Raw genomic sequence first — 16,212 nt, 5'->3', positions numbered from 1 at the left:
AACTGGAGTTATTATCCCCATTTTGCAGATAAAGAAACTTGGACTCAGAAAGATATAATAAAATCTTCCAAATCACATAATCAAAAAGTTGTAGAGCTAGGATTTAAACCTAGTTAGACCTACAATATTATTACCATACTAGAAGCCCGGTGCACGAAATTCGTGCACGGCAGGGGATTGTCCCTCAGCCCAGCCTGTACCCTCTCCAATCTGGGACTGCTGGAGGGATGTCCGACTGCCCGTTTAGGCCTGATCCCACCAGGATCAGGCCTAAACGGGCAGTCGGACATCCCTCTCACAATCCAGGACTGCTGGCTCCCAACTGCTTGCCTGCCTGCCTTCCTGATTGCCCCTAACTGCTTCTGCCTGCCAGCCTGATCACCCCCTAACCACTCTGCTGCCAGCCTGGTTGATGCTTAACTACTCCCTTGCCAGCCTGTTTGCCCCCAACTTCCCTCCTCTGCCAGCCTGGTCACCCCTAACTGCCCTCTCCTGCAGGGTTGATCACCTCCAACTGCTCTCCATTGCAAGCCTGGTCCCTCTCAACTGCCCTCCCTTGCAGGCCTGGTCCCTCTCAACTGCCCTCCCTTGCAGGCCTGGTCCCTCTCAACTGCCCTCCCTTGCAGGCCGGGTGCCTCCCAACTGCCCTCTCCTGCTGGCCATCTTGTGGTGGCCATCTTGTGTCCACATGGGGGCAGCTATATTGTGTGTTGCAGTGATGATCAATCTGTATATTACTCTTTTATGAGATAGGATAGAGGCCTGGTACACAGGTGGGGGCCAGCTGGTTTGCCCTGAAGGGGGTCACAGATAAGGGTGGGGGTTCCCTTGGGGTGTGGGGCGGCCTGAGCGAGGGGCCTGTGGTGGTTTGCAGGCCGGCCACGCCCCCTGGCAACCCAAGGGGAGGCCCTGGTATTTGGAATTTATTTTCCTTCTACAATTGAAACTTTGTAGCCTGGAGCGGAGCCAAGCCTGGGGCTCCGGCAGCCATTTCTGTGGCAGTTAATTCACCTTCTACAGTTGAAACTTTGTAGCCTTAAGCGGGTGAGCCCGGCCAGGGTGTGCGGAAAGCTTTGCTTCCCCTGTTGCCGCCGGCAACCGTGGCCTGCTCTCTCAAGCTCCATTCTGCCGCCATTTGTTTGAATTTGTTTACCTTCTATAATTGAAACTTTGTAGCTTGAGTGGAGGCTTAGGCCTGCAACTGCTATGGAAAGCTTGGCTTCCTCTGTTACCTGGGAAACCTTGCTCATTGTGGCTGTAGCCATCTTGGATTGGGGTTAATTTGCATACTCGCCCTGATTGGCTGGTGGGCGTGGCTTGGCTGGTGGGCGTGGCTTATGTAGCAGAGTGATGGTTAATTTGCATATTACCATTTTATTAGAGAGGATCAGTGATACGTCAGAGACTTGATTGGCTAATAAAACAATGATGATGTCTACTACATATTGAGTGCTTATTATGTATCAGGTACTGTTGATATGTATAAACACATTCATGTTCCAAACTTATGAGGTATTATTTACATTATCCCTGAGACACTGAAATGATTCACTTGTCCAGGGTCACACAGCTAGTAAATGGTAGAGCTGGTATTCAAGTCCAGGGCAGAGATGTGGAATATTGTGTATCATAATCTCATTATGAATGCTTTTTTTAAAGGAGGAAAAATGGCTAACCTAAAGTCTTATAGTTGAAAGGAGAGTTGCTGTCTAAGAAAAGGTCTATCAAGCAATTTGTTATCTAAGAAAATGTGTATCTAGCAACTTGGCTGCAAATTTCTTGTCCTTATACCTGCAGCTTTTTTTATTACAGTAATATACAGTCCTATAAGACAATTGCATAGAACCATGTTCTATTCTGAGTCAGCTCCAAGTATGAGGGATATAACATGAATGGAAAAATCTTCCAATGATCCTGGTAACTCAAACTCAATTGAACAAATGAAACACTTTAAATTTCCCCAACTTACTTAAATACTAAGTATTATAATTTGAGATGGGTAAATTTTCTGGAGTTTACATAAGTATGATCTACAGGCTTATTGATATGTGTTGGGTAAATACCCTCATTGCTATTCATTATTTTAAGCCTTTTCCTGTAGTCTTACTTTGGTATTTAGACATTATTAAAAATTATGCAGAATATGACTAAGGGTAATATTTTTAGGTCATTTCTATAAATGCTCAACATTCCTCTCTCCCCTCCCCCCCCAGAAAATCAACTTAATGAGCCACAAAACATATATAATGAATGGGGAAAATATTTTTAGCATTTTATGCAGAAAATGCCTCATTAAAAGCAAATACTTCAGCAAGCAGAGCTGAGCTTAATATGAGCTTTTGTTGAGTAGGGGCTTTTATGACAAATCACTAGCATGTGTAACTGCTCTATAAAAAGACCTAGAGAACGCTAAGAGGCTCTTACCTTCTTTTCTTACTCCTGGGCTGCATTGCAGCAATGGAGTGAGGGTGACATGACACTCAGTAGACATTCAATGAGTCTGAAGGACATGAAGCTTATTGTCCAGCCACAAGTAGGAAATATGTCTATGAACTGTCCAATATCACTCTGTTTTATCTGGACATGTCATATCATGCAGACTCATTCAGATGTAGTCTGTTTTTCTGGGTGTTTGGCATCATCTGACCCAAATAATTTGCATCTATTTTGCATATTGAAAAAGCCATAAGTGTGCAGGGTTTATAGTCATACACATAAATTTAATTCAAATAAAAATCTCACTGTGTAACCACACTCTTGTAACTTCTTTAGACTTTGGGCCCTAAACTAAAATGACAAGAGAGCCGGGGTCCAGCCATTCGGGCAGGCAGAATGGGCTGATTTGGTCACAGAAACCATAACCCCTCATGGCAATGATGCCCTATTCAGAGACACAAAGTTGTCCCTACTGAGGCCCCAGAAGGCACATCTGGGCCGATGGTTTGTGCAGTGGTGCTGATAGTCTGCAGGAGAATGCAGATGTTCTGAGCTGTGCTCAGCTTCATCTGTGATCTATACTTGGGGGTTGGGCTAAGTTACAGCCACAGCCACTGAGGCAAGGCTGAACTCACCATTGGTGAGTTCATCACCATTGGTGATGACATCACTCTGGTAATTGGCTACTCTGAATAACTAGCCTCCTTTATAGAATGGGGAAGCATGAAATGATGAAATGAACTGTGCACAAATGAAAAGTTAACACATCATTTAAGTTCTCTCCCAGCTCATCCCATTGAGTCAGCCAAACTCTCACTTGACTAGGAATAACAGTGGTGGTTATAGTAGTTAATGTTTATTGAGGTCTTACTCTGTGCCAGGCACTGTGCTAAGTTATTTTCATGCCTTGTCTCATTTAACCCTCAAACACTATAATCTAGGTATATTTAATATCCTCATGTTACAGACAAGGGAACTGAAGGCAATGAAGGTAAGTAACCTGCCCTAAATCTTTCAGTTTATGTGCAGAAGAAGGACTTGAAGTAAAATTTCCCTCTGATTTTTAGATTCCTTAACTGTTACTGCTTCACTGCATTATATAACCAGGTAACTGAAAAAATATATATCTGTATCCATCCCCACTCTATGCAAAAAAAAAGAGGCATTATTTTCAGGAATGAAAAGGGGGGAAATTAAGTTGTTTTCAAATGCACATGATTCACTCTCTCAGGCAGCCCAGTCTCCTTCGCTAGGAGGGAAACTAATTCCTAAAACCTACTCCTGCTTCCTGATGAGCAAGGACAGGGCTGCCAGCTGGCCACAAAGCTCACCGTTAAGAAGTGACGTTCCTTAACTTCGCGCCTCCTCTGGCTGTGAGCTGGGGGGTAGGCTGGCAGTGGAGGAGCAGCTACAGAAAGGGGCACAGCAGCTCTCTGCTCCCGGCGATCATTCCGGCTCCGATGTTCTAGGGGCAGAAAAAGCAGTAATTCATAAACATAACTTGGCATTTTCAATGTCTCTTGTCTTGATGGGAGATTGAGCAAAGGGCTGGAGAAAGGTGAGTTGCTAAGTTAGCTCATTTGTATACCAAATACGATTTTCAGAATGGTTCCAAACTAAACTTTCACTTCATAATAATATGAAGTTATAAACTTACATTTCAATGGATCCACTCATAATCTTCATACAAGATGGCTCAATCTTGAGTTTGGAAAAAGCAGCATATTTCTAAATGTGCCTCATTTCAAAACAACATGAGTAAAAAATACCCAGAACAATGGTGGAAGATGTGGTGGCACAGACATGCCAGAGCCACCCAGGGAGTGCAGGGATAAATGCTCACAGCCATCCCAAAGGTGCTGGACCAGCTTATATAGGCTCAGGGGTGCTGAGTGCTGCATGTTCAGGAATTTTACAAGCTAGTTTTTAAACTGTTGGTAGCTTGAAATAGGTCATAGTGTGAGAATTTACATCACAGACATTGGTGAGAACTATGTATCAGGGCTTGTGTTGTTGTTGTTATTTACTTTATTACTTTTGTTTGTTTAGAGAGCCTGTGACCAGCACACAATTTCAGTCATCTGAGCCCTGTCACCCATAACACTCAGAGGGCTTTGAAACCCTGGGCTCCTAGGGAAAGTAAAGAACTCTCAATGACAACAGTTGTCTGATTTCGGAATAAAGCTACCACTGGGAAAAGCGAAGAAATTTCCCTATGTGGGATGAAGTGGTGCTGACTTCATAGCAAGAATCATTGAGACGCTAAGAGAACCATTTAGCTTCTTGGGTGTTTAAAAAAGCCCCAAAGCATGCCCAGCCCAACACCCTGGCCGCACCAAATGCCATTCCACCTGCCAAAAACTAGCCTATACTCGTGCCCAGGACCTGAAATCTCATGACTACATCATGACGAAGACACAAATTGGTACAGCATATTTCTTAATCATCCCTTCTATTATTTAAAATCACCATTCTCAGCACATCAATAATTATAACTATGATGCCCAATATTTACTGAGCAATTGCCCTATGTCAAAGACACTTTGCTAAAGCTCTTATATGCATCTAAACAGTAGGTACTGACACACTCCTCTTCTGCAGATGCCTAAACAGGCTCAGGGAGGCTAAGTCACTGCTGAGCAACAATGGTACACACTTGGCCCAAGGACTCTGCTCTTTACCACTATTTGACCTATAGGCACTGTAAGGCCCTAACATACTTTCTCACTCATCAGAGCAAGACTGCTTAGGTTTGATAGTATTAGATTATAATTATATTTTATCACATTCTAATTCTTTGAATATTGATAATAGAATATAGAATATTTGACAGCTCATAAGACACAACTCATTTTTTTTACCCATGTTAGGAAACAGAACTAACTACACTGATCCTCTCAGGTGACATCAGAAGTAAGCCCTTTCTCCAAAGGCCTGATAATGCCCAGTGCCCATTTCATCTCTATCACTGTATTAATAGAAATCAAGATATCATTATATGCCTGCCTCTATCTCTAGGGGAAAGCAGAGACTACATTTTATTTAGGTTGAGATGTAGTGTGGTCGAAATAAATGTTTGTTGAGTGACTGAAAGGAAGAATGAATTAATGCTTTGGTCAAAGTCTAGTCGTTTAGTATTAGAGTGTACTCCATATCCCTATCTTTTTCACCAATTGGTAGGACCTTCTCTAAGTTCTGTTGCCTGTTTCCACCAGCTTCGTTAATGCCAGCCCCATTTCCTCTTTTCTGTAGTCAGTGTGCTACACTAAATGTACCCCTGCACTCTCAAGCTTTCAGATTTCTTCCCATGTCTGATTCGGCTATCTGTGGGTTTCTCTGCCAAAATACCGACTTTGTTTATGGCAGGAAAACATGGTAGAATTCCTCATCTTCCTTTTCTTGGGATTCTTTAGTCAAATGTTGACTCCAGTTAGCAAACAGAAAAAGTATTCATCACCATGTAGGTAGTCTTTGCTAAACTGCCTTCACAGCCAATGTTTATCAGGAAACAGAACTAACTACATTTTTTAGATAAATGTCTTCTTTGTTAAAGTGCCTACCTCTAATACCACCCTCATTTTTCTCTACAAGAAAATAGTGGGCTTTTTACTAAATAAGCAGTGCAAGGAAAAGCTTTGGCAGTCTTAAATTCATAACGAAGAATAGAATACAGGTGTCAATGGTTAGGAAAAGGTGGAAGGAAGGGAGGAGTCCAGAGGGAGACATCAACTCAGTTTCCTATTCAATTGCTTCCCTCCTACACTTTCTTAAATAGATCTCTTTCATTTACCCTAGGCAGGAAATAAGCAGGCTAGATTAATTGCTCCCTGATAATGCTCTTCTCTGGTGGTGGGGTGGGGAGAACATTTGTCTACTAGAGCCTTTTGTTATTATTATTCATAAGTCATTTTTTATTCAATTTTTCCAGATTCAACCAGATAACTTTAAGCTGTTCATAGCTATCACATTTCACTGTGTTGTCAGGTTAGATCTAGTAATCTCTCCCTATCTTACAAACATAAACAATGGCATCACTTAAAGCCATTATTGTCTCTGAGTATAAAGAATTGCTAAGAAATGGAGGAAAAAGAGGAATCAGATTCTAAATCATTTGAAATCCATTAAGGTGCTACTTCTTCCGGGCAGCCTTCCCTGAAGCTCCATGGCATAATTATTGCTTTTTCTCTGAGCCTCATATCACAGTGTTGAAATTACCTGGTTACTTATCTTCCTCACTAGATCAGGAATTCTTTGTGGGCAGGGACAATAACATTATTGCAGTCTGAATCAGAGGTTTATCACAATGTTGGACCATCAATAGATATTGTTGAAAGGTTTGCTATTGAACAGATCTTGAATGCAGCCAATTTATAGGTTCTGATCTCAATACCCCAGCTCCCTCCTTATAGCTTCAGTATCCTCTCCCGCTGGTGAAAGCCAGGATATTTCAGCTGTCCAAATAGATAACCTACAGGAAAACTCACTGCAGCATTTGCTTAGCAAGGCCATTGTCTGATAGGTCAGAATTAGTCACGGCCACCAGATGGCAGAAGTACTATTCTGTTGATCGCACTGCTAAGCCGCTGTGTTTCTTGGACAAGGTTAAAAAAAAAAAAAGTCACTTTCTAATTTTAATTCTACACTGCATGTTTTTAATTCTATGATGCCTATAATTCCTGTTTATGGCTCTCTGCAGTGCTATTAAAATCACCACACCCAAGATTTGCTATCGAGACAACCACAAAGCCAGCCAGTCTGTGGAGGCAAGATGCAGCTCCAGGGTCTTCCTTCCAAACCCCACGAGCCCCCACATCCCTCTCTCAGCCCTTAGGAGGAAGTTCACAGAAAACTGATATTGGCACTTGCTGTTTCTCAGTTATGCCATTAAGCCCAAACATGACAACACAGTGAAATATGATACCTATGAACAGCTTAAAGTTATCTGGTTGAATCTGGAAAAATTGAATAAAAAATGACTTATGAATAATAATAATAAAAGGATAAAAATAATTATGGCTAAAGGGCTAACGTTACTCAAGCTCTCTAATGATGGAATCAAAGAAAGTATTTAGTGAGAATGATCACATTTCCCTGTCATCATTCTGTGCCCTCAATGCTCAACCAGTTTTCTGCAGAATTTCATTCAGTTGCACAAACATTCATTTGAGGACCTATTATATGTCACATTCATGCTAAATGCTTGGAATAAAAAAAATTTAATAAGATAGCCTTGCCCTTGAGTTGCTCATGGATTAATGGTGGAAGATAGGTCTATAGGTTTTTAGTTATAATATAAGCTTATAAGTGACATGATGCACAGGATATTATGGGAAGGGTTTCTAATCCAAGCTGCAAAGGAATGGCGAGAGTGTTAGGGAAGATGTCCAGAAGGTGGCTTGCACTAAAAATTTGGTAAATAATGCCTTTTAAGCCATGTATAATATCAAAGGAATAATAAAAATGCCAGAGATACTTCTTTCTAGAGGATACTGATAATCATTCTTCATTGTAAGCATCATAGTGTCCATTACTAATAACCAAGGGGAATTTTGAGAAACAATTGTGTTAGGGATATCAGTAGGTTAACTCTTTTATTAAAGGGGAAAATGACTAGGAATTGGAGAAAAGGGAGAAGTCATACATATGTGGAAAAAATAAGCTGAAACCAACATTTGCCAATTTATTTCCCCATATTGATAGTGACTTTAAAATATTTTACTTGAATAGTAATACTTTTGCAAGATACAGTTTCTTAAAGAAGCATAAAGAATTTGGAACAAAGACATTGAATGTACAGGCACTATCTTCTCCATAGCAAAAATCTAAAGGCCATAAAAGCTGACATGCCAACTCCTGATACCCAAGTTAGGGGACTCTAAGAGAATGATGCCAGTTTGTAATCTCCTTGTCCTAATTAGAATGGTTTTAAGACACTGAAAAGTAACCAGTGTAAGAAAGGGCTGTATCTTCTACCTTGACTGCTATGTGCCTAACTCCAGCTTTCTCAGGACTGTGAGAGAAACCAAAATAGAAATATTTAGTTATTTCCCTAGAACAGTGGTCGGCAAACTCATTAGTCAACAGAGCCAAATGTCAACAGTACAACGATTGAAATTTCTTTTGAGAGCCAAATTTTTTAAACTTAAACTTCTAACGCCACTTCTTCAAAATAGACTCGCCCAGGCCGTGGTATTTTGTGGAAGAGCCACACTCAAGGGGCCAAAGAGCTGCATGTGGCTCATTAGCCGCAGTTTGCCAACCACGGCCCTAGAACACGGTATATAGTTAAGAGGGAAAGAGCTCTGGCTGGAGGTCTGGAGGCCCAGGTCTGGTCCTGGCACTATACCTAACCTGCTATATGTGACCCTGAGCAAGTTTCCTGACATCTCTAGGCCTCCACGTGCTCCACTGTAGAATGGACCAGATCACTGGTTCTCAACAGGAACAGAAGAGCTCTATGGGAGAGGTCTGGTTGTTTGATGACTGGACAGGAGCCAAGGATGACAGCCATCCTACAATGTACAGGATAGTTCCAAACAATGAAATAAGTCACAAATATCCCTCCAGAACTTCTTGTAAAGGGAAAGTCTATATCCTATTTCTGAATCAAACCTAAATCCCTTTTAGTTATAATCCAAGGGTGTTTTTTGGCTCATGTTTCATGTACTCTGAATGCACCAGTTTTTATGGTGTGTCCTCTTACCCTTCAACCCCTTCATTTCCTGATATTTTTTATTTCAGAATGACTTGTGATTGTTTTTACTTAATTCAAAGCTACCTTGATAGGCGCAAACACTGCTTCATTATGTGTTCTAGTGTAGTCATGCCCAGGCATTTGCATATTGCAAGTATTATTATCACAATAAATATTTTTCCTTTTAAATTCTGTTTATTATCATATTTAGACCATAATGCTACTTTTAATTATGTGTATAGGTAGTTTATATTATCTATGACTTCATTTCAGGTTAGAAAAGGGAGTGTTTCAAAGTACTTGCTATAACAAAAGGAAGTGTTGTGAGTAATGGGAGAGAGAACAACTGAATGGGACATTCTCTGAGTTCTCTCCTTGAAAAGCCCTCCAAGCCTGGGATTAATCACCTCTGCGCAGGGCTTGCAGGCTCTGCCGGGCATGGCGGTGCAGTTCCTCCACGCAGGGTGGCCTCGTGGCCGGGAGGAAGATGTTTCTCTGCTGGTGCCACGGTGCACGGTAGTACACGCTCAGCTTACTCTCAATGTCCAGGTTGGAGACGGCTGCAAGACAAAAAGGAAAATGAGGCATTATATGTCAGTAGCTTTAAACTGTGCATTTGGCAGACAATGGGGTGGGGAGAGGGCAGGGGCGGAGTCCAGGTAGAGTGGAAGTCCCGATTCTGCATTCACATTGGGAACTCACTCAAGACTGAAGAAAGGTTTGAAGTTTACAATACAGAGAGGAACAACCTTTGCCCCCATCCAAGGGATGGGAAACCCCTGAACACCAACCAGCTAACTTTCTATCCACACCTTCACTTTGTACTGTGATCAACCTGGACAAGGCCCTGGCCAGCCATGCTTAGGGGTGGGGGTGGGGGGTCCTGCCTTCCAAGAAAGCAGAGAAAAGACTCAGGGATGAGTCCAAAAGGTTGCCCCATCTCCAGTCTTCTGGCTGCAGGGCTGCAGAACTATATATAGTTCTACACACCTGCCCCTGATGCCCACCTGAATTTCCCCTTGCTTGCCTTGCTTTCTGTCTCCTGTGATCCTTGGCCCCCGAACCTCACTATTTAACCTTATCCTGCCTTTGATCTGCCAACCTCATTGCCTGTCATGTTTCAAAGCATTACTCAAGTCTCCCTAGTTTCGCCCAGGGTCTCCGCGAACACAAGCATTAAATATCCCATTACATGGGTATGGGTGTTAAGAGAGGGAAACCACAGACAGTGCTGGTAAGGAGAGGAGCACAGTCCTTGCAACTCATCTAAGAGATCAGGGATGGAGGCCTCCTTCACCAGAGCACAGCAATTAACCCATTATGTCTTCTTCATGTACACACTGAGTCTAGGATGGCAATCACACATGACTTGAAGGCAAATTCTTATGGAAGAAGCTGCTCCTAAGAGGGAGGATTCTGAAGAGGAAATTCTTGCACAAAGGAACTCCTGAACACCTGGGCAGCCTGCCAGTCTCAAGAATGGTGAGCACTATCCCAGTCTGCCTTACCCTCCAGACATACTTTCCAGACTAGACCCCTGTCCTGGGCTCATCAGCTCCTCCCAGTCTCATTGTGTCTTTCCGCTTCTTTTCCTTTTTTTCCTGGTATGTGATTTGGGGGCATTCTGCCCAAATGCGTATTCCTGTGCCCCAAATGGATTTTTGGTTTTTCTCTGATCCTTTTCTTTTTGAGGTTAAGTCTACCATTTCACTTTGTCTGAGAAGCCATACCTAGAACAAGATACTCTACAGATAGAACAGAAAAGTAAATGAAAAAGAAGGAAGAACACTTTTGTAGAAAGGGAATAGAAAGAAAACTGGGGGAAATGCAGCCTTTTGATAATGTATCTTCCTCCAACTACTGTATTTATGGCAATTATTTTTGGGTTTTGCTTTTGTGTTCTAATGCAGTCATCAGTAGTGTGTTTTTCTAGAATAATGCATCATACCCACAAAGAGTACCAATAGAAACAAAGACCTATTTCCAAAGATGCTAAAGAAACACCACATTGACAGGTTCAAAGGGCAATGCCATGCCCCCGAAACAGTGCTGGGGAAATGTTCTCTATAACTGTGCCATTCAATGTGGTACATTGGCTACTAAGTACTTTAAAATTTTTAATTAAAAAAATTAAATTAATTTAAATAGCCATAGGTGGCTATTGTATTAGCCAACCATAATAATAAATAGTCAGTTATATTCTCTCACCTTCAGCTACAGAACAGATTACTCCCTTTGACCTAGATTTATCTTTTCTTTGTGTTTAATCTCCAAGAATTCAAGCCCAAGGGTTAGAGATCCCAGGATTATCTTCCTGGGTAGGAGATAGTATTTTAGGAAAACGTTTTATGGAGCCAAGAATAAAAACAGCAATTTTTTTTCCTTGAGCTACTCTAAAACTTCAATCTTTTCCTTGGAAACTATAAGTGTTTGGGGAACCAGTCAAGAGTAACTAGGTCCTGGGGATAAGAAAATCTAGGAGGAATTGCTGAGGGAGAAGTTAGCCTCTTCAGGCCTCAGATGAGGTATGGGAGGCCTTGGGATAGAAAGAGTGGGCCATATGTGGATCAGATCTTCCCTTTTCTCAAGTGTAAAGTAAAGGAGAGTGCTAAAAACAGAGGCTTTATTTAGCCATCATCAGAGGGACACTCAGATTCAGTGACCAGGATTGACTAAAAAGTTAGCTTCTCTCTGGATGTAGAGGTCAACTCCCACCCAACAGAGGTGGTTGTGAATTAATGTGTTAGTTGCGGCTGGGAGAAGGGACAGAACAGAAAGCTTGCCTGAGGGAAAGACAAGGCAAGAAGTTCAGTGGGCAGTCCCCAAAATAGAGGGTTTTCCAAGTACTTCCTCTCCCAGATCCATTCCTTTAGGAAAGGAGGAATCAGGATTCAGAGCTGGGCCCACGTGACTTGGGAGTAGACCAGAAAACTCTTACAGCCCCTCATTCTCTCAGAACTGGGTCAAGTGGCTGTGGCTCCTCAATCTTTGTGTGGTAAGAGCTGAGCTCCTGCTATTTATCTCAATATTGATTTAAAGAGAAGACTCATCAGAAGTAATTGTCAAAAACACAGAATCCTGGGCTCCAGCCTAGACTTCCTAAACCAGTTTCCAACAGAGAGGCCTAGTAATCTGTGTATTTGAAAAGTGCCCCTGGATTATTTTTTATCAACAGGCAGTTTGAGAAACACAAAATGTTATCTTATGATTCCTTGGGATCTTTTGGGAGTGAAGTGAGATGGGCCACATGGGGGAAAGAAAGAAACTGTTGAAAATGGAAACATCCATCCATTCATGGAATGTTTTCTAAATAGCTATTATATCCCAGGCACAGTACTAGGTGCTGGGATATAGCACAGAACAAAACTTGGAGTGCACATTCTCTGGTTCTGTGTGAAAATGGTTTAGGTATGATTCTACCTGGAAGCAACAGGCTGGAAGATGTCACCTCTGGCAGATTCCTCCTGTTTCAGTATTATACAATTCTCTGGGGATTGCTTAAGCCCACTAGATTCTAAAGGCCATAAACACCAAAAAGATTATAGTCCCCTCCACCTCCACCTTTTTGCAGTAGGGAATCTCAAATTAAAGGATAAATTATCATACTGTAAAATAAATGTAATGAAGTTCACAATATTCTCTTTTCTTATTAAATATCAGGTTATTTGAAAAAAGCAGTTTTTCTGTGACCCTGCTTTTTTGATGCCCTAAACACATTCTTACTGTGCCTACTGGGCAGGCCAGCTCTGAGTTTCTGGGCTGCTAAACTGCCTGCTGCTCAGGACTGTGGATTTGCAGATGCAAAGATTTAATATGTGAGTTCCAGAGTGGACACAAGCCAAGTCATAGTTCCTGGGAAGAACCAGCTCTCACAATACAGCCTTCAGGGCTAGGAATCCTCACCTCTTTCCTGGTATTTATCTTTATCTGTTGAGAAGCAATAACGGATTTCTGCCATGCATTAACGGGTGAGCATTTCACTCATCAGTGGCTACAATAATGTTTATCTCTTAGGGAAGGGAAGGAAAACTCTGTAATCACTTTGCTTTCAGTTTTGTCCTTTGGCTATAGAGCATTAACTAGTATTATGTGTCCACCAGAGGCAAACAGACAGACACTAATAATAGAACTCTTCCAGGGAAAACTATCTCATTTTCCTTCTTTAAAATATCTATTCCTTTTCCTACATAACAGTCCAGCAAAAGTTGAATCCAATCATTCATAAGCTCACTGTATCACTGCCATTGCAAGCCTGTTGCATATCTTCAGGTTCACCCTGTCCCCTTTTCTCCCTGTTTAACAATTTCACCACAGCTAAGCCATGCAATATAGCTGGCTTAGTATTATCAGTAATGTTTGTTCTCATAAATATGATACAAAGAGAACCAAGAAGATTTCTCCTCTGCTTATTTGGATACATCCAAGGATCCCTCTGTGGTAGGCAGAATCCTAGGATAGCCACCAAGATTCCTTCCCTCTCGTGTACATATACTGTATAGTCCCCTCCTCTTGAGTTTAGGTAGAACCAGTGAATTATGTTGCATTACCTGGCAAAAGGGATTTTAAGATCCCTACTCAGTTTACTTCCAATTAATCAAAAGGGATATAAGTATCCTGAATGTATCTGGCCTAATCAGGTGAGCCCTTAAAATAGGGGTGGGAAACATTTTTTTTTTCTGCCAAGGGCCATTTGGACATTTATAACATCATTCCCTTAATATAATTCACTGAACATAAATTTATGTTGCCATGAAAAAAGCTTCTAGATTTATTGAATTTCGAGTCCCATCTGCAGTTGCCTTGGCAGGACCAGACCAAATGATTTTGTGGCCTTATACAGCCCATGAGCCTGACGTTTCCTGCCCATGCCTTAAAAAGAGACAACAAGCAGAAGAGACACTCTCCTGCTGGCCTTGAAGAACAAACTTCCACAATGTAGAGAAGGCCACATGGCAAGTAATGGTCGGTCACCTCTGAGAGCTAAGAGTCTCAGTCCTTTAACCTCAATGAACTGAATTATGGCAACAACCAATGAACTTGGAAGAGACCCTCAGGCCTCAGATGAGAAATCAGCCCAAGCCAAAACCTTGATTGCAGATCACTGGGATCCAGAGCGGAAGACCCAGTTAACCTGTGCCCAGAATACTGACCCACAGAAATTGCGAGATCATAAATGGGTGTTGTTTTAAGCTGCTAAATATGTGGTAATTTGGTATGTGACAATAGAAAACTAAGACACCTTCCCACTATTTTATCTATTTTCCTATAGCCAGTCACTTGCCTTACCTAGTTGTCCTTCTGTCCTCCCTTTGTTACTGCCCTCCAAGAAAGGGACAGATAATGGTATGGGTTACAATATGAAATAGGGCTATGTGTCTTTTGTATCTCTTACAGCAGGAAAAAAGTTTATGTGTAAGTATCATTTCTCCTGTCTAAGACTATAGGCTCTTGCAAAGAGCTCCAGCCATATGCTAAGCTCTAAGCCAAGTCCATTATATTCAAGACATTGTCACATAATGCAAGGATTAAAATATTGCTCCCATTTTACAAATAAGGAAACAGAAACTCAGAAAAAGTAAGTAAATTTCCAAAGTCACACACCTGGCAAGTGGAAGATCTGGGATTAAAAACTATCTCTGGCTTCCAAGCAAGTAGCTTTCTAAAACCAATCTATATATATAAAAGCCCAGCGACTGTTATGGCAGAACAACCAGAACGACCAGTCGCTATGATGCACACTGACCACCAGGGGGTAGACGCTCAAGGCAGGAGCTTCCCCCTGATGGTCAGTGCACTCCCACAGTGGGAGCACCGCTCAGCCAGAAGCCAGGCTCACAGCTGGTGAGCGCAGCATCAGTGGCAGGAGCCTCTCCAGCCTCTGTGGCAGTGCTAAGGAGCTGCGAGCCAAGCAGTAAGGAGCGAGCAGGCAGGCGGTTAGGAGTGAACAAGCAGGCGGTAAAGAGCGAGCAGGCAGGTGGTTAGGAGAGATGGGTACTGGATTGTGATAGGGTGCTGGTCAGGCTGAGGGACACCCCCCCCTTGCACGAATTTTGTGCATTGGGCCTCTAGTATTGAAATAAGTTTGCCTAAGATAAGGCTGATTGGGGAGTGGGGTGGAGTGGGATGTCTGCCATATAAAAGTATTTAGTGCTTCTCAAAATCAAAAGAAAAGATTCAGAACTGGTACTTTTTGTGTCACCCATAGTATTAGGTGTAACCAAGAACTCAGTGAATCTTTCAAAAAGTGCCCAGCAGACTTGTCATATCATAGAAACACAAACAGCACCACAAACACCAAACTGCTAAAAGAGAATGACATTGTAGGAAATGTCTACAGAGAAGTGAAGTCTTTATAGACTGGACTTAATTCATTTCCCCTGTCGAGCTCTGGGGATAATGGAATTGTCTAGACCTTGATTCACAGTGATGTATTGAAAGCATGGGTCACTGGGTTCATCTGAAATGAGCTGACGTGGAAGTTGAGGAAAACTAATGGCTGCCACTCTCTTAGAAAGGCCAGATCCTTTTTTAAGGGCAGGAGGAGACTTGAGTTTAGGAACTGTTAGGAAGGGGTAAAATTCAGGGGCAGATATAATCTTGCCCCAAGCCTCTCAAGACCCCAGTCTCTCCCTGCCCTGCTAGGTTTGGTACTTGTTTAACATTGCCTTTCCTGGCTTCATGAGCCTCTCACTCCCTTAAACCTTTATTAGCCCTGGGAGAAGTACAAAATTGTTTATTTTGGCCTCTCTTCCCAGAAAGCTTCTCTACCTCAAGTCTCCACCCCTGCCACTGGCTCTCTACCCATGCTACATTGTCTTCCTTCTCCCAGCCTCTCAGGACTTTAAAAGGGGGAAGTTGACAGCTGAAATCAAAGTTTGAATGATACCTATGGTGAAAATTTCAGAAAAAAGGGCGCAAAGTTACTCAGAAATGGAATTTCTACCCCTTCAAGAAAGAGAAGATATTTTTATTTTTTATTGATTTTTAGAGAGAGGAAGGGAGAGAGAAACACTGATGTGAGAGAGAAAGATGTTCTTCTGCCTCCTGCATGCACTCCAACCAGGGATCGAACCTGCAACCTG

The 16,212-nt window shown here is 42.2% G+C and overlaps 1 protein-coding gene across 1 annotated transcript in view; it reads right to left on the bottom strand.

The window, feature by feature from the left end:
• NHS (NHS actin remodeling regulator) overlaps window positions 1–16,212 on the bottom strand; it is a gene marked incomplete at its 5' end in the record, with an annotated part of 164,543 nt that overhangs the window by 39,742 nt on the left and 108,589 nt on the right. The window contains 2 exons of the mRNA XM_079765653.1: window positions 3,768–3,901; window positions 9,538–9,690. Of these exons, the coding sequence (XP_079621779.1) occupies window positions 3,768–3,901; window positions 9,538–9,690 (287 nt within the window). The remainder of the gene's footprint in view (window positions 1–3,767; window positions 3,902–9,537; window positions 9,691–16,212) is intronic.

This window comes from Cnephaeus nilssonii (assembly GCF_951640355.1).
Source record: "Cnephaeus nilssonii genome assembly, chromosome: X".
Lineage (NCBI taxonomy): Eukaryota > Metazoa > Chordata > Mammalia > Chiroptera > Vespertilionidae > Cnephaeus > Cnephaeus nilssonii.
This window is presented reverse-complemented; position numbering and strand designations above follow the sequence as displayed.